The sequence below is a fragment of the Harpia harpyja genome, chromosome 7, assembly GCF_026419915.1.
Source record: "Harpia harpyja isolate bHarHar1 chromosome 7, bHarHar1 primary haplotype, whole genome shotgun sequence".
Taxonomy (NCBI): Eukaryota; Metazoa; Chordata; class Aves; order Accipitriformes; family Accipitridae; genus Harpia; species Harpia harpyja.
The window spans coordinates 35649213-35672098 of NC_068946.1; the positions used below are offsets into that span (position 1 = coordinate 35649213).

The window sequence follows — 22886 nt, forward strand, 5'->3', positions numbered from 1 at the left end:
GGAAGCAGTAGAGAAGTTTAACAATGATTCTTGTCTTGAGTATTTGTTTAAATCACTTGGTTCTGGTTAGCCAAGGGGAACGTTTCTCAGCTGCGTGCTGGCCGCCTTGGTGGCATGAGCCCAGGCAGCGTCCACACTGAGGTGACATGGTGCGGCTCTGCTACCCTCCCTGGAAAGGGCCACTCATGTCAAGTGGCAACTTAAGCGCTTTGCAGGACTACAGCCCTCATCGCTGGTGAAAACAAGTGTGGGATTTTTTTTCTCTTCCACATCCTCAAACTAAAATACCAAGTAATCTTGCAGCAGCAGCAGTGCCCTCGGCAGTAACGGTTGTAGGCTTGAGAGCCGTGCTCCGGAGATGTCTGTGTGCTTATGCTGCCGGCCTAACAGGTGCTCTCCAGCACCCCTGCCACGCGATGCGGCTTCCTTCAAGCCCTGGCCCCCATGCTCAGCACTGGCGGGGTCCGGAGGGGCGCCGGGGGTCTGCCGGCAGGGCCGCGGCCTGCACACGCTCAGCCCGCCGCCCTCTGCAGGACCCCGCAGTGCCTCCCGCCGCGGAGAGCCTCGCACGGAGCCGCGGGATGAGCGGGGAAGGAAGATGGCCGGAGATGCGGCCAGCCGGCAGGCAGGTTACAAAGCGCTGGGGGGAGGCGGCGAGCCCCCGGGGTTAGCGGGGCCGCCCCCCCCGCCTCCCGCGGGGCGCCTCCGCCGGAGAGCCCGCGCTTCTCCCTCGGGCGGAGGCGCGTGAGGGGGACGACCGACGCCGGCCGGGGGCCGCCGGGCCCAACCGCCGCTCTCCCTCTCCCCTCAGCGGCGCGGGGCGAGCGGCCGGGGCCGGCGGCGGCGCCCGCCTCTGCCTCCTCCCCCTCGGTGCCCTGCCCCCTCCCTCCGCCGGGCGGCCGGCTGCGCGGGGAGGGAGCGCGGCTGAAAGGTGTTGCTGGAAGGGGAAGTTTGAAGAAGGTCGTCGGGTGCCTGGGCACTCCGGCAGCATCATGGCGGAGCAGGGCGAGTCGCCGGTCCACGTCCAGCAGCCGCAGCCGGCGCCCGCCGCCCCGGCCGTCGGCTGGCCCATCTGCAGGGACGCCTACGAGCTGCAGGAGGTTATCGGTCAGTGGAGCGGGAGGGCGGGGAGGGCGGCGGGGGGTGCCGTGGGGCGGAGGCAGGGGATGCCACGGCGGTATGCCGCGGCGGCCAGCCGGCCGGCCGGCTCCGGGCCTACCGGCGTTCATCCTCCTGCAGGCTGGGGCTCGCTCACTGCGGCGGATGCGCCCGGCACTGCAGTGGCGCCGCCGCCGGCTGCTGCAAACTTTATCCGCCCGGCAGCGGGCGGGCGGCGCGGCCCCGGGGGGCGGCGGCTCCTTCTAGAACCCGCCGCGCCCCGCCCGGTGCGGCCCGGCCCGGCCCGGCCCGGCCAGGGTGGTGCTGCTGCTGCCGCCGCCGCCGCCCCGCTGCCCTGGGGTGCATCGTCAGCCGCCGCACCGGTGGCTGCCGCCTCAGCCCTGACCTGCTGCTCTGCGCTGGGACCTCGACAACTCTGCAAATGCGCTCTCTGTGCTTTGTGTGTGTGTGTGTCTGTGGATGCACACGTGTGCATGCATCCGCTTAGATTACTCTGCATTTTTCCGGTGGTTTCATGGGGGAGGTAAATCTCACCCCTAGATCTGCTACTATCGTGGTGACTTCCTTTTAATTTTATTTTTATATGTATTTTTAAATCCTTTCCTCTTCTCCCTCACTGTTTAATCTTGCCCCCGTCTCCTTGTGCCCCTCGGCCCAGCTCCCCCTGTCCGTCGGTGGCACATAAGGCCGGGGGGGATTAGAGCTTCGCTTCACCCCAGCCAACCTGCTTTTCTCCCGGTTTGTCGTGTGAGGTTTAACCCGTCTGCTGCCTCCCTTCCCGAGTCCCTGTAGGTAGGGCGCTTTCTGGTAGTGTGCTTCAGTGCTTTGTTCATGTGTCCAGCTAATGCAGATCAGATGTGTTCAGTCTCCATCCCCTATATTTGGATCGGATTATTTTGAATTTTGCTGTGTGAAAAGGTGACTGTTGTTAACAGTATGTGTGATGGAAAGTTTTTCATCTCCTGACCTAGATGTTGCTTGTTGCTAATGAACTACTTTGGGAAAACTTGCTTTTATTTGTATGTAGCATTCTAAACCTCCAGCAAATACTGCAGATGGCAAAGGCCAGCTCTAAGACTGTGATTGCTATTGCTTATGAATGAGGCCACTTAAATGAAAAAAATCCAGAAGTCTTGCCTGCTCATGCTGTTGGTTATCTTCAGCATTACACACCAATTGCTAATTGTCATCAGGCTGATGACAACCAGAAGTGCATGTTATTGATCTGGGTTGCAAGTTGGGTGTACTCAGCTTCATCATTAAGCTTTTTATTTTCCACAGGCAGAAACAAAATAGCTGAGAAAAGTACTTCTTCCTTAAAATGGGATGGCTTGATGTTGACCCAAGTGGTGCCTTTGCGTTTCTGTTTGCACTTCCTAGGCTGTGAAAAGGGGCTGAGGAGGGATGAGGGTTCAGGTCTCTGGAGGTGGCTGGTGTGGACCAGATTGGTGCTCAATGTCAAGTGAGTGCTGCCAGCGGAGGCCCCCCATGGGTTTGGGTTTACTGGCCAGAGGACTTTGTCTTACTCGGTCTGGGGAATGGATCAAAATTAGCCAAGTGGAAGTGATTCTACTAGCATAAGCTATATCTTTGCTGAGGAGTAAATTCCTCTTCTAAGGTAAAAAAGGCCTTGAAAGTGTTGGATTAATCCTGGTCTAGGGTGTGACATGAGTCATATGAGTTATTTAAGTAGTAGTTATTTTCTTTTGCAGTACCTGTAGGATGCCTGGGTGAGAGTTTAATTTAGAAACTTCCCCCCCCCCAAGCTTGTATCTTTTGATATGTAAAATGTATTTCTAAATATTTATGTATAAGCATACATCCATTGTACAGGTGGATGCTAAATCAGAGTAGCAAATAACTATCTTTAGAGAAACTTTATTGCTAGTTACCTACTGGTACTATTAAATGTTGACACTATTTCTTTAACTGAAGTGAATGCCTAGTAAGGAGATTGAGGTCAGGTTATATTGAATCAGATTCTTGGACACACTGAACTTGTCTGACTTCAGTTGAGCTTTCACTAAGCTTAGGTTGCTTATATGATTTTCAAACTCACTGAGATTTATTTTGTACGACTTAAAAATCTTTGTGCTTAGTCAAATATGTATTTTTTCATTACCACTTTGTATTTGGTGTCTTAACTTATAGGAGACCTACTATGAGATTAAATTTAGTCTTGATATTATTAAAATTAGTAAAAACCCAACCAAACACACCCTACCCCACTTCCTCCCTCAAAACCCTCTAATACATTCTATGCATTTCACCAAACGTGGACATGTTGGATGAATGTTGTTGGTTTTAATGAACCTAGCGAGGGACTCTTAAAGCATCTTTTTTTATACCTGAGGGAGGAGAGAATGATACAGTCTGAACTTGGTTCTGCAGCAATTTATATTGCTTTGCATTGGCCATGCCAGGGTTAATTGCATTGTGAACATGAGTAGTTACCACTTGCTGAAACAGAGCCGTTCATCTCTGGAAAATGATACAGCTTTTTTTCCTTTTCTGTCCATTGCTTCCTTCATGATGGTTGGGAGATTCAAGTGCCTGTTAAAGAGAAAATGCTGGCTTTAAGCACTGCTTCTTATGAGATGTTATTCCAAGTTTGCTTTATTTTTGAGGTGGCTAGCCAGTTCTCTGTAAACTCTTGATGTGCAGTTTCATGATACATTTAATCTGCTTTAACAGGCTGCTGTTGAAAGGATCGCATTGATCTGACAGAGAACTGGTTCTTCTGCTGGGTCAGTTTTCTGTTGGATCAGGTTCCCTATTTGACTTGCTGCATGGCTGCCTGACTGATAGATCTGATGCAAGGAAGAGGCTTTTCCATTAATGCCTATATACAAATCTTTTCTGGAGCAGGAAGAAACCATTCTGATTGCTATCTGTAAATGTATAGGGTAGAGAGTTAAGAGAAGAGGAAATTCTTACACTAATTCAGATTGATGCAAGCTGTCCCTACACCAACCCATTTCGATGTTAGAAGGGGATTCCTAACTGTTAGGACGGGAGGATCCAAAGCAACCTTCTGGTAGGAGTTACAGAGATAAGAACTGTAATTGCTATTAAGGGAGGGCCAGATTTAATTTAGTAAAGACCTGGGAGATCTCCTTCTGTGATTTCAATGCATTAAGTTAAAATGTGCAGTGGATTTTAATGTATGTGCTGGGGTTTTTTTGTAAGCTGTATGTAACAGATTAAAAAAAAGCTAATAAAGGCATTACTGAGAGAGATGTTCTTATTCAGTTTGGGTTTATAACCAAGTTTTCTGAATAAAATAACTAAAACAGATTTCTCTGAATTTGTCACTTACATGTGTGAGGTTTTTTCCTCTTCAGAAGCAATATAAATCTTCACAGAACAAACGTTTAAATGGTAATCAATGTAAAAACCTGAAAATTGGATAGTGTTAAAATTGTATTTGTACCTTTCAAATTGTAATGAGCCTTACATCACATGGATGGGACAAAGCAGCATTAAATCTCAGTTTTTTTTGTTTTGTGTTGGGTTTTTTTTTTGTTTTTGTCTTGTTTTTAAAAATTTTTCTTAAATTGATATGAAAAAGTGGCTTTGCCTTGTTTTTGGAAAACTGTGTTGGAGTTGATGTTCTTCTGCTGGATGTAACTTAACGTTTGTCAGCCTGCACTGATAATTGTGGAAGGAAGGTTCTGTTATGGAGAAGAAGTGGATTATCTCATGATTAGGCTGGGTGCTAGCTTTCATCATAAAATTATATTTTTATCTCTTCTGCTGCAACTGACGTGGAAAATTAATTTGACTAGAAACCAGCCAGAATTAGTTGGAAAATAGAGGGTTACTTCCATGTGATGGATTATCTATATTGGCTGCAACTCATTAAAAAAGTTACCTTAGTTGAACTGAAGCTTTCATGTAGTTTTGCCTTTCTAACTTTGAGCTCAAAATTATCTTGTGGTTTGTTGCCTTATAAGGTGCAGTGTTGCCAAGTCAAATGTGTTGGGGTTTTGAGTAGAACAAGTTACCATTTGAGACTGTTCTGCTGATTTTATAGTTCTTATTGTAAGCGGCCTGTAAGTGTAAGAGCCACTCTTGCGTTAATAGCTCTGGGGTCTTTGTTGGTGTTTCTATGGTATGTTATTTACTTTTTTTTCTTTCCTCCCCTGCTGCATGTGTATTGCTAATGGCTCTTTGTCTGACAGAGAATAGACTCTCCTATATTTGTTGTTATCAGACATCTTTGTAGGGAGGTCTCCGATTTTGATGCTCAGGAACTGATGTTCAAGTGTGTAAGCATGGTGTATGCTGTTTTAAAAAGCCTCTCTATAGTTAGAGGTGACATTACAGTTCTGTGTTCTGTTAATCAGACGCTTGTGTCTCATTCACACTTTCCAAAATTTCTTACCCCTATGTGTAATCAGGATTGTATTTTGAGTGGGAAAAAAAAAAAACAACAGTTGAAGGGTTTTCTTTTGCAGTAGTTTTTATGTATATGCTGCAAATTAGATCAGACTGTGCTCAGTGAAATATCACACAATAGCAGCTAAAGCTACGGTAAACTATGATACTTGCTCTTGCAGAGATTTATTTCCAAAACCCCTGTAATTCTTGCATAAGAAGCTGCATAATTTCATAAGTAATACTTAACACTACTGAAGAACTTTATACTAAAACTTTGTGTAAAAAGAAAGATGTACCTGCCTTAATCCTGCTCCAAAGCAAATTCTATTCTTTACCAATAAATCTTAAAAGTTACCACAGTAGCTAACCATATTGTATGTGCACTTATTAAATATATCCTTCATAACATTAATCATAACTCAGTACAACTGTAGCTTGACAGGAAGAGTTTATTATTTTGTAAATTAAAATTTTATGTTTTGAGAAGTAATTGGTCAAGATTTTCTGTCAGCTAATGACCGTTTGAAGAAACTGTAGAATTGTTAAATCCCCATTTAGTATTTTAATAAGGAGTGGCTTTTAATTCAGTTGTCAGAGTAAAGATGGTCATGGTGCAATTTAAAAATACCTTGTAGAACACTCACAGTGCTGTGCTGCTAATGAGGCTGTGCAGAGCTTGTAGTTGTTAATTATTTGCCTTGTCTCCACATGATAGTAATAGTGTTGGGGAATGGAGCTCTGTCTTGGCTTTTTTGAATGAAAATGAACTTTATGCATTAGAAATACCCAGACTGGAGACAAGGCTGTAGTTTTCATTGCTTCAAAGAGGTTGGGCTTTGTAAGTGATTCAATGATCAAACTTTGTTATATAATTTAGTGACTTTTTGAAAAAAAATTTAACTCATGCAATTGGAATTCAGACTTGTCAGGAAGAAAATTAATTATATTTTACAAGAACCTGAATGGTGTGAAAATAGCTCCCCCCCCCCCCCCAATTATGCATAACTTGCTTTGGGTTTCTTGTAATTGCAAGTAACTAGCAAATAAAGCTTATTTTAAGGTTAATTTGTTAACTGGAAGGGTAAAGGAGCATAATCAACACATCAGGCAGTTGGCTGGTGCTATGTAAGGATAATTTACAGAAAGTATGCTATGCTTTCCTGCTCTTGGAATCTGCCTAGCTCTTTGATGCTTGGCCCTCCTGTGCCTATGCTTTCTCTCTCCCTCCATCCAAGTTCTTCCTACAGATAAGGTCCAAAACCTCTGAGACCTGGAAAGTCCTGGCTCCACAGGAGTTGCTTGAGTGCTAGAAGAGGAGCAGTTCTGCTGGTGAGCGTGTGGGAATTTGAAGGGATTGCATGATTTTCATTCTCACTCAGCCTTACAACAGCAAGGCTTTGTATCTTCAAAGTGGAACCACCACTTGTAACCAGCATTTTAGTTTGATAGCAGGGGCCAAGTTCAGACCTGGGAGAGCAATTGTAGGTTGGGTAATGTGTTGCTCTGAAACAACATTAGAACTGTTTTACTTTTTTTTTTTTTTCTTCTTCTTTCTTTCAGTGAAGAATCATTTTTACTTAGTTAGAGACCAGTTGTTCTTTTCCAGAATATGCTTGTCAAATGGAGCTTCTCTTTGTTAAATGGAAACAAAACCACATCTGTTCTGATTGGCTTGAGGGTAAAAAACAGTGAGCTCTTCATGCAAAGGAGATGTGGGTGGCTCATATAGTGGCTACATGTGTAGGCCATATTTCATTTTTGTGTGACCCTTTTGGTTCTCTCTCTCTTCCCCCTTCGCCCCTTCCAAAATAATTCAGAACTATAAGGCACCAGTAGGTAGAAACTGGTTTTATATCCGATAATAATAGCAATTCTTGGCTGGCATTTAAAGAATGGACCTTAAAAATGAAGTTAAGTTAGTTACTCTTGTTAACTTGGGTTTGCTGAAGTCACTGGGATACTGCTGAGCAGCAGCAGCAGAGGAGCAATCTACTTGCAGAACTTGGAAGATAAATATGTCACTAAGAAATTTACTGGTGCTCAAAATTAAAAGTGAGATTTCCACCCCCCCAAAGGAAATCACACATGACAGAAGTTGATACTGCTTACCCTGTGTAAATAAATAATTAGATTTTTGAATGAGTGGATTTTTATTTATTTCTGCCTTTTGCAGCACAGCCTTGCTGGTAGGATGAAATCCTGACAGCTCTGCTAGATTTCACTGTTTCTTGCTAGGTTTCAAGGTCTTTGGGTGTGTGTAAGGGTAGCACGGTTGAAGCTGGTGGGTGTAATCTTATCATCAAGCAGTGGCAGAATGAAGCAATGCTGGTATGAAATCCCTGAGAGAAGAATTTGCTTTAAAACTTTTCTTTTTACTCCTTACATCAGTCTCTGTATGCATTGTACTAGGTTCTGTGTGGTTGTGCGATCAACTCCATAATGGAAGCAACCAGTACATGTTGAATGGTTGTCTCTTGCCTTCTTTTGTGGGGTTTGGCTGCTGGGTTGTGTGGCGGTGATGCAGTTCTTCTTTCTGCCACCTGCTTCCTCCTGCACAGTGTTTCTGGCTGGAGACCATGCTGTGGTATTTAACAAGTGCCTGGGGGACTAGGAGTGCTAGACTAAAAAGATGTGGAAAAAAAACCCAACCCTGCCCTGGGACAGAAAAAGTAGTAATGAGAAAAAACAGGGAGAGTGTACAGGGAGAAACAAGAAATCATGTGGTACCTGACAGTGCAGGAGGAACCTAATTTTTCCTGGAACTGCTATCAAGTCAGAGTTACTTTATGAGGGTTGGTTGCCTTCCAGGAGAGATAGATAGTTGGGGGATGGCAGTAAAGGGGAAGAAGCTTAATGTTCATGGAGAAGTGTGCATGCTTCCTGGCAGTTAGGTAGACTTCAGCTGACTGGTGACTGTTTTGTAGAAAGTTTCCACGGCAGGGGTAAGATGCTGACAGTGCTGATGAAGGTGGTGGGTTTTTAGAGTGTCCCTCTGAACAACTCCGAGGTGCTATTTTCCAGGGCTGCTGTTTGTGACAGTCTTGCTGCTTGCTCCCGAGAGAAGCTCAGTGAAAAGTTTGAACACTGTTCTTTGTTTGTTAGCTGAAGTATTAAGTTTGTGGCATTGGTGGAGTTAATATTTCCAGTCCTTTGCCCCTAGGTATTTGACTAGGTATGTGACTTTACTCAACAGTTTGGTGAAACCCCAGTATGATAAATTAGCTGTCTCCATTAATCCTTTGCCTTTATGATTAAGAATTTCTGAATCATTTTATTAGCCTAATTATTCCTGTGGATGTCCAACTGCCTCTGAGGTATTCTTATCAGAAGTAAAATATAGGTGAAATATGAGGATGTCCTATAAGGCTGATGTAATTATTATGTTACATAGCTTTTAAGCTGAGCTATGCTAACGCAGTTAAAGAGAAATGAGGTCTAGAAGCAGACTGAAAACTGGAAGCTTTTCTGTGTTCCTAGTCATTCTTTCAGAAGTAGTGTGAACTTATTGAACTTGACCTTCGAGACCTTTGTTGAATGTCTGAGGGTTTTCTTAATAGGAACAAATAATTATTATAGATGTAAGTAAACTATGTGCCAAGTATACCTGCTTCAGGGTAGTGGTACAAAAATAGTTAATTTAACTGACCAGAAAAATGTTGTGTATTTACTTATTGGTCATGGTTTCTGTCCTGTAGGAGTAAGATGGACAAGATCATAAGCTTGCGCTATTATTGCTTTAGACTTCTGAGAAGAAACATACTCAGATTCAGAAGGATCACAATTCAGTTATAAAGTTGCTTTTCCCTTCTCGCTTCTTTGCTTCAAAGGCATTTTATTACAGGGACTGAATTTAAACTTATAATTTATTCCTGTTAGTGTCTTGTGCTTCCAGCCCCTGAGACACTTCAGACTAGTAATAGGAACTTCATTAGAATTAGAATCACCTGATGAAAATTTGATTATATGATAGCATTTTTATTGCTCCAACTCTTCCATTGTTTCATGAGAAGCAGGATGAGAAATAGGTAAGTTTTTTGCTTATAGTGTGTGGCCATGATGGACTCAAATTCTAGAAGGCACATTCTGTTGGGGTGAACTAGCTGAAGACGCTTTGTAGCTCAACACTGCAGTATTAATTAGAGATCTTCATGACAGTGCAGTAGCAATACTGCCTTTGTTTTGGTAGATTGCTGTTCTTCATTCTCGGAAGAGAATGATGCACTATGTGGCGACATCCGGAAGACTTAGAAAATATTGCATTCATGGTATTAGAATTGCTCCAAGTGTTTACTTTCAAACTAAATGAGAAACAATAAAATATGCCAACTAAATCAATACCAGCATTTGTTTATAGTGCTACTTCAGAAACAAACAGTAATTCTCTTTTAACAGCTTTTTTTCTAGGCAGGAAATCTGGTTCAGCGTAGCAAACCTTCAACTTATCCTGCTTGTATAAGGTGGAGTGAAGCAGAATTCTTTGGAGTTCATATGATACCCTGGTGGTGTGGTTTAACCCCAGCCAGCAACTAAGTGCCACGCAGCTGCTTGTTCACTCCTTCCCGCTTGCAGTGGGATGGGGAGGAGAATGGGGGGGGGGGGGGGAAGTAAAACTTGTGGGTTGACATAAGAATGATTTAATAACTAAAGTAAAATAAAATATAATAATAATAAAATATAATAATAATTGTAGTGAAAAGGAATATAACAAAAAGAAAAATAAAACTCAAGAAAAGACAAGTGATGCACAATACAACTGCTCACCACCTGCTGACCGATGCCCAAGCAGTCATCTGCCCCCAGCCAACTCCCCCCAGTTTATATACTGAGCATGATGTTCTATGGTATGGAATATCCCTTTGGCTAGTTCTGGTCAGCTGTGCTGGCTATGCTCCCTCCCAGCTTCTTGTACACCTGCTTGCTGGCAGAGCATGGGAAACTGAAAAATCCTTAGCTTAGGATAAGTGCTACTTAGCAACAACTAAAACATCAGTGTGTTGTCAAGGTTGTTCTCACACTAAATCCAAAACACAGCACTGTACCACCTACTAGGAAGAAAATTAACTCTATCCCAGCCAAAATCAGGACACCTGGTAAGGTAACTTTTGGTCCCACAGTGAATACCAGATATCAAGTTCTTGTGTAGTTGTGCAGGGCCGTTTCCAGCGTGAGTTTTGCCTTCCAGGTGTCAAGATTTGTATGTATATTGAATAATGGTTTCTGTACTGATGATGAAACAACAGGGAGAATGAAATTATCACAATCCATGTTTATTTTCTGAAAATATTTTAACTAAAAATTAGATCTTTCAGTTCATCTTAGGGGGAAAAATATCTGGCCATGTAATGTAATAGAGTATTTAAAGACTGTAGTAGAACATAAGATAGGAAAGGGACTTTGTTTTTATTTTGCATTTCATTAGGAAGAACTGGTTCTGTATTAGAAGAGTGCTGGAGAAAGAAGTAGTTTCCTTACATCTGTGAACTTTGAAGGAAAAGCTTTATTTCTGAGGCAGTGTCATGCACATATATTTGGTATAAGATGCTATTGCTATTGTAGAATATGGTTCAAATTAACTGCTAGGTTAACTTTTTTCTTCCTTAATACAAAAAGGTAATTTACTTTGATTCTGTGCCCCCCTCCCCCCCCTTATAGATCTTTATTACATAGGCAGCTGTAGCTCAAAATAGCTGTTTCTTCCAGATATGTTATTCAGAGTATGTTACTCTGGGGCTTTTCTTTGTGGTGGTCTGAAAACTCACAGCTGAATGAGGTTTGGACAGGCAGGTAAGAAGGAGATGGGAAACAGCAGAATCCTTAGTCCTGCTGGTCATGTCTCAACTTGGACAAACTAAACCTGTTCAGGGAATCTCTATTAACAGAGATTTTCCTCAGCTTTGTGCTTCAGGCATGAGCCTGCAAAACTTCAGCTGTCCGTGGCCACAGGCATGATTAAGGGATTGGAACATCTTTCATTTGAGGCTGAGAGCTGGGACTATGCAGTCTGGAGAAAAGAAGGCTCAGGGGGATCTTACCAATATGTATAAATACATGATGGGAGGGAATGAAGAAGTGGGAGCCAAACTCTTCTCAGTAGTGCCCACAGACAGGACAAGAGGCAATGGACACAAATTAAAAATGATGAATCTCAATCTTAACACAAGAAAATTTATACTGTGAGGGTGATCAAACACTACAACAGGTTGCCTGGAGAGGTTGTGGAGCTTCCATCTGTGGAGACACTGAAAACCTGGCTGGGCAACCTGCTTTAGCTGACCCTGTTGGAGCAGGGGGATTGGACTAGATGATTTCTAGAGGACACTTTCAACCTAAATGATTCTGTGATTCCATGGTTTGAAACAAGTTTTGGTGGTGGTATGAAACAGCAGAAAAATACTTGGTTGGGGCTTTGTTCTTTAAAAGAGCATCTTAAATTTAGGAAGCAAATCTGACAAAAGTGTCCCTGCTAACAGAAAGGCAGATTTGGAGAATATTTGTGGATTACAAATTGGTCCCACATTGGAATTTCATTAGTGTCTTAGTTATGTCTATGTCTGTAAATTTCTGGTGAAATGGGAGCAGATAAGGGGAGTGAATCAGTTAATGTTGAGGCCTCTACAATGTATTTGGGTTTGGAGTTTTACTTCGAACAAGATACACACTAGTTCCTTGGACAAAACATCCTAGCTGTCCTTGTTTTGTGAAAATATCCGAAGACTGGTCTGAACCATTACATCTTTCAGGGGTTAGAACATGTTTCTGCTGGAGCAGAACTTCCAATTCAGGTTCCTCCAAAAGGAGTTTATTTTGCACACACAAGAGCTGCTCTGCAAAGCAAACTAAAGCTCTGTGAGGAAGATCAAGGAGAGGGTATTTGCTTCAAAACTGCCCTGTTTGCTCTAAACCAAAATGCAAATATACAGGCAACCAAGTAGTACTAAGTGCAGGTTGGTGCTCTTCTTTGAATTTCCCTCTAAGTTCAATTACTTTATCCTCTGTTGGTTGTTTCTCTGTTTTTTCTACTGTCCTGAAATTTTTAATTTCTCTTGTGTCTGATGGGAGGCTTTGCCCCTGAGTAAGAACTGCATCTTCATACATGTATTTTTAAATTGTATTGTTGGTCTTTTTAATACTTGAAGTATTACTGTTAAGACTTTCCTGTGAAACTCTTGTGTTGACTGTTCGCTCTAGGATAAAACTCTAGACCTTTGAAACAACAAATTTGGATACAAAATTTTTAAGGAAAGAATGATTTCAGCTTTCCCTTTATCTTCTAGATAAGCTGCTTTGGTTTAAATTGAGATTTACTACCTGATGTTCTTTTGTTGTGCAGCTGAGTGAATGGTAAGGAAGTTTATTTTAGCAACTTTTCAAATGAATGTAGGAAAAAAGCTACTTTTTGATGGTGCATGTGTCTGAGTGAAGTGTTTATGCTTCTTCAGATCAATGAAGGAAAAATGAAATGTCCCTGCTGATATGCTTTCTGAAGGGCTAATTAGGTAGAGGAGGATCTCAGATTTCTTGTAGAAACCCCCTCTTCTACAAAAGTCCTGGAGATTTTGCATTTTCTTTTGATAATGGATAGTTTGAAGTGATGTGAATGATGTGAAAAATAAGCTTTTGGATTAACCTGGTAAGAATAAATTTATAATTCTCCTAAAACCAAGCAAAATTCACCTAGTTTTATGAAACCCTGTAAAAACAGAAACCGTCAAGACCTCTTACACATACTTCAAGGTTTTTTCTTCTGTGTAACTATGAATGACGAGAAAAAGTTTAAAATAAAAAAAAAAGAAAAAGTGAGACCTGTTAGGTCATTGATATAGTCTTTCACCTAACCACAGCATATTAAAACAGCAAGAAACTGTCTTTGTTTTACGGTGTTCTTTTGTATGGCTCTTGGGTCTGTGAATTTGATTGCAAGTTTTTGGTACAACTGTAACTAAGAAAAAAAAAAAAATCTGAATAAAGAGGTTTACATTATTACCTGAAAATCTGACCTACATTGTGAGGATGAATGGATAATAACATGACAGACAAAACCCATTTTAGTGTTTGTAATAAATTTTTAAACCAAGTTGTATCCTTCCCTTCAACTGTTTTTCATGCCTTCTGTTGGGAAAATGCAGAATGAATAGGGATTTGTTGAATTCATTAACATGGAGTACAGTACATCCACATTTCTCCTTATCACACAACGGTGCCAATGTGATTGTACAACAGGAGCTGACTCCTGCCTGCAGTGTGCCAGCTGGGTGGCTGTGCAGCACAGCTGTGCTGCCGACCATGCTGCAAGAGCAGTGGAAGCGTGGGTGAAAAAGCCTACTGCAAGTTCTTTGGCTGTTACTTTTTCTGTTTCTTCTTCCCTGAAAAATTTGCAGTGTGAGCGAAGTTGGATTCTTTTTTGTTTTGCAGAAAGCCAGTACAGATCTGATTATAAAACTAATGTTAACTGGAGAAGGGCTCAGTTGCCTCAGAGCTTTTCTCCCCCCCTACCTGTGAGCTAATTTAACAGGTAATAATACCTCTTACACACGTGCCATTATTACCTGTGGCTCAGTTCTTTGTTTTGGTCTTCTCAAGAGTCCTTTCAGAGAACCTTTAAAGATGATCCATGCTCCTGCCAGCATATTCTTTTATATCATCTAACCTAATGACAACCTAACAGAGAAGATCTTCCTTTTTTTCCCCTAGGTGCTGTGCTCAAAATGATTTATTTAGTTAGTTATTTTTTGTCATGCCCAAAGACAGGTGTTCCTTCAAGTCTCTTTAAGTAACAGACTGTTATGTGTAATGGTACTCATTGTTTAATGGCACCCGTATCTTCTAGACCATAAGTTTGGTGAATTCACAAGTTACCTTTATATATTGATATGAAAGTGGAGGCATTTGAGGTGTTCATTAGGTGAGTACAGCTAAGCAACCTGTTTGCTCTCTGACGTGATATATGCTATTTCTTGATGGCATTGAATTCCTAATTCCTGTTCTGCAACTTTTGTAAATTATAGTAAAATTAATATTGAAACATTGTATATTTTATTTTACTCTTACGCATAACACCTTGTTTCACTTTTTTCTTTTTAACGATGGCAGCTCATATGGAAGGTAACGTGATTGAGAGGAGAGATCGTTCCAGGTATAGAACTTGACTTTTCACTGCTAAGTTCAGTTTCATACTCTTTAGTTCATTAAGCTTTTAAAAAGCAGTATTCTAGATTACTTCATAATCACAATCTTGGAAAAATGATAGTGAAGGGAGTATAAGTGGACTAGGTATATAGTGATGATAAGATACCCCAAGCAGACCTGAAAGCCAGGGGTCTTGTGAGGAAGACGTTAAGTTCTGCAAACTGGAACAGAGATACTTTGTTTCCATGTCACATTTGATGCACATTCAAATTGATACAGGGTAGGTTTTAAGTAGCATATTTTAGGAGAGATTTGATGTGGTTTGCGGTCAGAACTGAATGTTTTTAGCTTGTTCACTTGTTTGTTTTAGGTTCAGCTGTATTTCTTAAGTTGTCTCTGTGTGTTGGTTCTTCTCCCCCCATACCCTTCTTTTTTAGCACACATGAGCAGGATAATTTTGTGGTGTGTGAGAAGTGAATTCTGCACCAGAGGATAATATCTATTTACTCTCAAGAATCTGTTAGTCAGGCTTATCAGTCTTTTAGGGATCCTTGGCAGAGTGATGCTGGCACTAAAACGTAGTTACAATTAAAGCTTTATTTTCTTAACAAGGTATTATGATTAGTATAGCACAGAACTTATGATTGGAATGGCACAGGATTTCTACAAGCAGAATCAATATAGTACAATTTATAAGCAGTGTAATACAGAATTTATAATATGACTTACGATTTCTAATCACCTAAGTAATACAGAATTTATAATACAACTTGTTATTTCTAATCACCTGGACCCTCTGCAGATTGGGTCAAATCTTAGTACGTGGTTTGCTGTATCAATATAACAGTCATAATCTAGACTCAAAAATCATATGAAAGCATATGAGTCACTCAATCCTCGGAGGAAGCAGATGACAGTGGAGGCATCCCTGGCCACCAGGGTCATGGGTCTCCCTGTCCAGCAGCAGCTCCAGTCCAAGTTCCCCACTCAGGACTTGTAACTGCTTGATTTTATGGACAGTGCTCTGTGTGCTGTTATGCTTCCCTTTTCTGTGACAAGGTCATCACCACCACTGGGTTGACTGGGTGCCTGGGACCTTCAAGGCTTGTTAAGGAAGGGAGTAATCAGGCTGGTGCCCAGGAATCTTGAGGCTGGTAGGGAGGGGAAGAAAAAAAATCTGTTTTGTTTGTCTACTTGGTTCACAGGATCTTCAGGGCCTGATAATAAGGGGAAAGGGAATGAATACGTGACCCGCTTAGTCATAGAGAATGGCTGCTTGCCTTATAAAATGGTGTTAGTTATGCTAACCACGTTACCAGGGGTCAGGAGCAATGGGTACCAGTAACACCAGTCTTACCCTGACACTTCCGTAAGGCAAATTTCAGTACTGATGACTGCAAATTCTGAAGTAGTGGTGATTGTGGATTTTTTTTTTTATATAAATGTTTTTCACTTATAAATAATACTTCTTGTGAAGATATTGAGATGTGGAGCAGAGCAAAAGGAATTAATCTTGGGTAGTGTTTATAATACAGGGTTTGCCTAGACAATCTTATTTGAGTTGCTATAGTTCCCTTTCAACTTCTTTATTTAGACAACTCATATATTTTAAATGACAAGTCAGGGAGAAGATAACACCTGCTGAAAGTGGACTGCTTTTGTTTAGGTTTTCCTTACCTGCTGTGGTGCTGACATTTCCTTGGCATGGATTGCTAATGAACGGGAAGATGCTCTCATACCAGTTCTGGAAACATACCAAGCTCCCTGTGAGCTCCAGGACTAGCATGTAAGAGGACTCAAGGCCATGGAGTACTTAGTTAAAAGATCATTTTGGTGATGACACACACAGATGGACATTAAACTGCCTGGATGTTTGGCATCACTCCACTTTCCTTTGCAACACATCTACACTTTTCTTTCAGTGTGTGTGTATATATGCTGCTTCCTGTTCAAAGACAGGCAAAAGGAGAAGCGTTGTGGTTGCTGTCTGTTTCTGATGCACTTCTCAGAGTTGATCCTCAACTTTGTTAGCACCTTACTTTACCCAAAAGAGTTGAATTCCTTTCTAGGTACCTTCTTAAAAAAAGGGCAGGAACTGTGTTTTTTGTTATGTGCCTTATCTTATTTTTGTGATTGATAGGGCTAAAAGTTTTCCAGTGTTGAAATGTGGGGCTGCCAGGTAGGTTGCTAACTGTGTCTCCTGCTGTGTTGTTGTCACTTTAAACACCAATAATGATAGCACAGGGGGATAAAACCATGTTCTGCACTAAATATAGTATATTGGATTGGAAAACTGGGAAGGGAACTGGGATACTGACTGTCTTACTCCTGTTGCTTCAAACGCAACACTGTGTGCAATATATGACATGACTGTATGGGGTAACAGGATGTATTTCTCTAGTAGTGAGGCATGGCTTTATTTCTACTGAACTTCAACAGAATGTGTGATCTTGATCCACCTGTAAGTTATTGTTTCTCCCATGTGCTTAACAAACACAGTGGCTATGGCTATATTTTTGGTGGTTCATTTATTTTACTTGTTCCAACAGAGTTGCACTAAATAAAGCCTCTCTGATGAACGAACAAACAAAAAAAAGAGTCTCTCAGGCTAGGTTTTAACATCAGTAGTTGTCAGTCTCTGTAGTGAGAGCTGGGATGGGAAGGGAGGGAGGGGGCAGTCGTGAGGTGGAAGGAGGTAGTGGGCATAGTCTCTGTTTTTAATTTCCTACCTTTCCAAGCTGTGTGTTTATTGCTAAGTTTACTTGAATGCCCCAAACATAGTTAATGGTCATCCTTGGACTTTCCAATCTGTTCTTAGTGTGTTGACGGCATTGTACAAAGCCGACAAGTGCTGAGCTCTGTATGACCCTAGGCAGAATTCTCCTTACCAAGAAAGTGTCTGAAAGAAAAAGCCATCATTTAGGCTGATACTTTACTTAAAAGCTGAACACAGTCACTATTAAATAAACTTATGTCTAATCTAAATATATCTGGTTTCACTTTCTAGCCACAGATTTCTTTAATGCCTTTGTCAGAGTAGAGCTCCTATAAAATTCTTTTAACCGTAACTGGTGGTGGTAGCTGATTATTCTTCAGATAAGACAGACATTTCAGAAGAGTTCCTGCAATATAGTGTGTCTGGGCTTACTGGTGGAGAGAAGGAAGAATTTTACGTTTTCCAGATCATCAGTATAGGTACTTCACTTTCTTGTACAGTATTGATTTGTCTTATTTCCTGAATAATTAGTTTGTGATTGATAGCTATTTGCTGTACTCTGATGCCAGAAGCCTCTGTGTTCAAGAAAGTAGATTCCTGTTCTCATGTGCTTTTGGCAGAAGAATTTCTTTATTCTGTTCTGCGGATTTGACAGGGAGTTGTAACATAGGAACATAGGAAACCTCAAAATACTTCCTATAATTTGTCAAGCCAAAACATCTGATACAACCAGTCCTTTTACTATTTTAGCAAGGGTGGTGGGTAATAAAGAGAATTGTTCAAAAAGCCTAGTCATTGCCACCTGCACCTGTTTTTCTTGTATGTGTGGTTTTATTGCTAATTGTGAATCCCCTTGCCTTTTTTTTTTCTGCATGGAGAATATGATATCTGGTTAATGCTCAAGCTTGGTGTACCTTAGCTTTAATACAGGTTGGCTCAATGCTTGCATAGAAATTCTCTTGTAGATCTTCTATAACACATAATAATTTTGACATGGACATTTAGGCTACTTCTCTAAGACTTCAGTGGGATCGCAGAAGTATTTGTAGACCTTTATCATCTTTGGAGAGGTTTTTCTGGATTATTTATGCAATGTGCTTTTGAAAAGTAGTATGGGATAAGCTAGACCTCAGAGACTTTGTCTAAGCTACCCTCCCACAAAAAGGTAAATGCATGTCCTGGTTTCAGCTGGGATAGGGTTAATTTTCTTCATAGTAGCTGGTGCAGTGTTGTGTTTTGGATTTCCTATGAGAATAATGTTGATAACACACTGATGTTTTAGTTGTTGCTAAGTAGTGTTTATACTAAGCCAAGGGTTTTTCAGCTTCTCATGCCCAGCCAGCAAGAAGGCTGGAGAGGCACAAGAAGTTGGGAGGGGACACAGCCAGGACAGCTGACCCAAACTGGTCAAAGCGGCATTCCATACCAGGTGATGTGATGCCCAGTATATAAACTGGGGGGAGTTGGCCTTGGGGGGCTGGATCACTGCTCGGGAACTGACCGGGCATCTTTTGGCAAGTGGTGAGCAATTGCATTGTGCATCACTTGTTTTGTATGTTCCAATTCTTTTATTATTGTTATTGTCATTTTTTATTATTATTATCATTATTATTTTCTTCCTTTCTGACCTGTTAAACAGTCTTTATCTCAATCCATGAATTTTACTTTTTTTTCTGATTCTCTCCCCAATCCCACTGGGTGGGAGGAGTGAGCGAGCAGCTGTGTGGTGCTTAGTTGCCGGTTGGGGTTAAACCATGACAATACAGAACCCAGTGATTCTATAGCCATAATGATGATGTTTTTAAATGTCCAACTGCAGAACAAATTCATTTTGTATAGCTCCATGAAGAGCTAATGAGATGAATTGTTGAATGATGAAAATGCAGAAGTTCTATGTATGGGCATAGATTTCATGGAACACTTCGTGTATTTTTAGTGAATTATGTCATAAGCCTAATGGATAGGATAAACAAACTAGTATCCAAGTGAGTTATAAGGGGAGAGATTTGATCCCAGCATGAATTAAGAACATGAAGTGGGCAGGAATTGTTAGTAAATGTATTTATGTGATTATTGTGAAGTTCTTAAGAACACAAGCATTTATGTTGTGTGAAGATGGAGAGAGAAATCATGAGTTCATTTTCTGCGAAGAAGTTCAGTTTCAGAAAGATTTAGAGTTCAGTATGGTGGTCTAAATGAGGTTTAACGAGCAGATTTATAGCTTACTTTGAATCTATGGAAGTAATATGCCAGAAAATGAGTAACACTGAAAGAACTCTGGAGTATTGTGGGGTAAAAAGCTAGAAACCGAAAGAAATTAAAGGTTCTTTTTTCTCTGTTTCCTTACCAAAAGTGTTGCTTTGCCACCAACAGAATTGATTCTTTCGAGACTGAAGAGACTAGTTCTGCACATTGCCGCCATAGAATATGTTGAAGTACTGATCAGTTCATAACACATATGTAGTAATGCTGGAAATATGCTACACAGTATTGCATGCAATATACAACATGGCTTTCAAGCTTGTATATAAGCACAGATGCTTTGTATGTTACGTAAAAAACCCCACATGTTTTTATGAGTGGAAACCTAAGCTAGATCGCATTTGTGCAGGCACGGTTTATGTGTACTAGTGCATTCTGCTCTATGCAAAAGGAATCCCGCAGTTACATTGGGTATGAGCTGCATTACCTAGGGGACTCTGTTCTTCAGAACTGGACTGTCTGAGAGATTAAATAAAAATACTTTTGTAGCTGCTTCATCCATTTTCATAGATTTTATTCTATTTAGTACTGGCTTCTTTTACAGACAGTTACAATTTAGTCTTGGATTTGAGGCTGACTTAAAATTTGTGCGCTGTAATCATCTACATTTAATAGGAGGTTTCTATATGTTATGGGAGCAGAAGAGGTGTGTAAAAACACAGATTATACAGGTTGGTGTCTAAGAGTTTGTATAGATTCTGAGATAAGGTATTTAGTGTTCTCCAATTGCAACTGCTGTCTAACCCTTCAGATACCTAGTCAACACGTAAACTTACCATTACCAACAAATTACATCCGCCTCTTCAGAGATTAGGTAGAACCACCATGGTGTTGGGGAAGGTGTCTTTGGGTAGAGCATCTGAAGGGACCTAATGAGTGCAGAAATCTTTAAAATAAGTTCTTGTTGGAATACTGTAGAGTAACACTGAGCTACTAAAAAAATACTTGGTATTATGGGGTAATGAGGTTACTGTCTTGTTTTTGAGGAGAAAAAGAAAATTGAAAGGAATAGTTCTAGATCTATTTTGAATAGAGTTACTGTGCAGTGATGAAAGAGTGGAAAGCGTCAGATGTTTATACCTAACAGGGAATAAATGAAGTGTCACATGCTTGTATGAAGAAGGGTGTGTACATGTGAGATGCACAAGTGATATGGTCCAGCCATCTCACCTCATTGTCTTTTTGAGACTTGACTAGTGGAGGGTAGATAAAACTAAAATGTTAATGTCAGCTGTTGATCACACTTGTTAAAAGATCCTTCTCTTTGCCAGCTGGAGAGAGGTTCTATGAGGGTTACATTCCTGTAATTAAAAAAAAAAAAGAGAGAGAAAAAATACCTTTATGTCAGATTTAGAACAACTTGAAGGAACTTAGATAAGCTTAAATCCTGGATGAGTATTTGTGTTTGTGGGGTTTTCATATGCTTTCTGTGAAGCATGTGCGAAGTGGAATGCAGAAAACTGCATTTAGGTTTTATCCTTCAGATGAAGTGAAATGTGGCCATATGTAAATAGCTCTTGAGAAGGTTTCTATTGCATGAACCCAGACAGTTAAAAGCAATTCTAATGGCTTTGCTGCTCTGAGGGCAGGGAGTGCATGGTTCATAGCATGAAGAAATAGGTTTGCTGTAAGGGCATGCTTACACTGGAGAGAATGGCAGCAAAAATGTGAGGACAAGATGAAACTCTTGACTTGTTTTATATTGTGAAATGGGAGTAGTAGGCATCTTGATGTGGACTGAAATTGCATTATTTCACTGCTAACTTTTGAAATTGGCAAAGAGAACTTGTCTGTAGCAGGAGAACAACTTTTCCAGTAGTGGAAAAACCCCATTGTTCTTACAAAGCTGCTTTTTGAGTCTTACCACTGGTAATCCTTTGTTTTGTTCATCTGCAGGAGACAGCTGGATGTAAAGGCTTCATGGTTTGTCCAACCTGAGCTTTCATTATACTAGATCAGTTTTCTAAATAGAGACTGGATGCTAAAACCAGTCTGTGCTTTGGTTGTGGTGTAGTTAGTATGTTCTCCACTGTGAAGGTTTTGGAAGACTCGTAAGGCTCAGCATACCTGAAGAGGTCATGCCTTCTAACAATGAATGGTTGACTGTAATCTATTCTATGCAATCATTTTCTGTGACCCTAATTTGTTATATTAAATAGTTGTCTGTGATAATTTTGTTTCACTGTATGATAGTGCATTACTCGTGTAGTCTGTTATCTCTTGACTGAAATGATTATCTGGGTAGTCCTGTTTGTAACAGCTGCTCCTCTGGAACACTTCACACTTCTACTTGTTTAGCAGGCTAGAGAAGGGCATCTCTTTATTGACACAAAAGGAGTCTTCTGACCAGATGGAAAAGCTGCAGATTTTCCTCGTCTTTATCGCCAGTTGCTTACCTGTGAGCCAGAGGAGGAGAGGGGAACATCTTTTAAGAGGAAGGAGGCATATAACCACTAAGTGCCTGGCTCCCACTTCAGTACTTGAAACTCCTTTTTCAAACGGGTTTTATATGTAGGTCCCACTGAGAATGCAGGCTGCACAGATTGCCTTTACTATCAAAATACTGTATTGTGTTAGAGTATTCAAAAGGCAGGAGAAAGAAGAAACCAAGTAGATTGTCTTTATACTAAACATAGAAAGCTTTTTGCATTGTCAGTGCATCATATTCTTGTGGTGAAGAATATCCCATTGCATGTCTGAGGAGGAAACACAGGAAAATGCACTGAAAGGCTTTTCATATAAATAAACTTCAAACTCTGGTTTATGTCCTAAAATCTCACATCTCTTCCTCTTTCAGTAGGCAAAAGAGGAACAGATCTTCAGCTTGTGCATAATGATAGCTTGGGATTAATTTTGCAATCAAGAGGTTTGAAATAGTAGTAAGCACATAGTCTTTGGTTTGGGGTCTCACAGAACTTAAGCAAGTGATATAGTGGGCTGGGGTCAGGGATGTGACAGGACTTTTTTTTTTTGTAATCTAATTTTTCCAAAATGTTTTGAAGTGTTACTTACTGTCATTTTACTTTAACTTGAGGAAGCAGCCAGGATTTCATCCTGGTGTTGGCTGAATAATTTTTCTTTGCTTTTTCTGTTTGTCCTTTATGTGGTCTTTGTATATGAATCTATTTTGAAAGTGAAGATCTGGTTGTTTCCTACAAGTAGATAAAACTACTGGCATGGATGAAAAAAGATACATCAAGGAAAATCTTGGTCTTTGTTCCTGTATTGTTAATAGCTAAAAAAATTGGTTTCTTCCCCTTGCCTCAACCTACAGTTGTGT

General features: G+C 40.9%; 1 protein-coding gene across 1 annotated transcript in view; it reads left to right on the forward strand.

Annotated features, from left to right (window-relative positions):
• The first annotated feature begins 615 nt into the window (after positions 1–615).
• The window catches only part of STK39 (serine/threonine kinase 39), a 108175-nt gene continuing 85904 nt past the window's right edge, over positions 616–22886 (forward strand). The window contains exon 1 of the mRNA XM_052792944.1: positions 616–1107. Coding sequence (XP_052648904.1) covers positions 993–1107 — 115 coding nt within the window. The 5' untranslated portion in view covers positions 616–992. The remainder of the gene's footprint in view (positions 1108–22886) is intronic.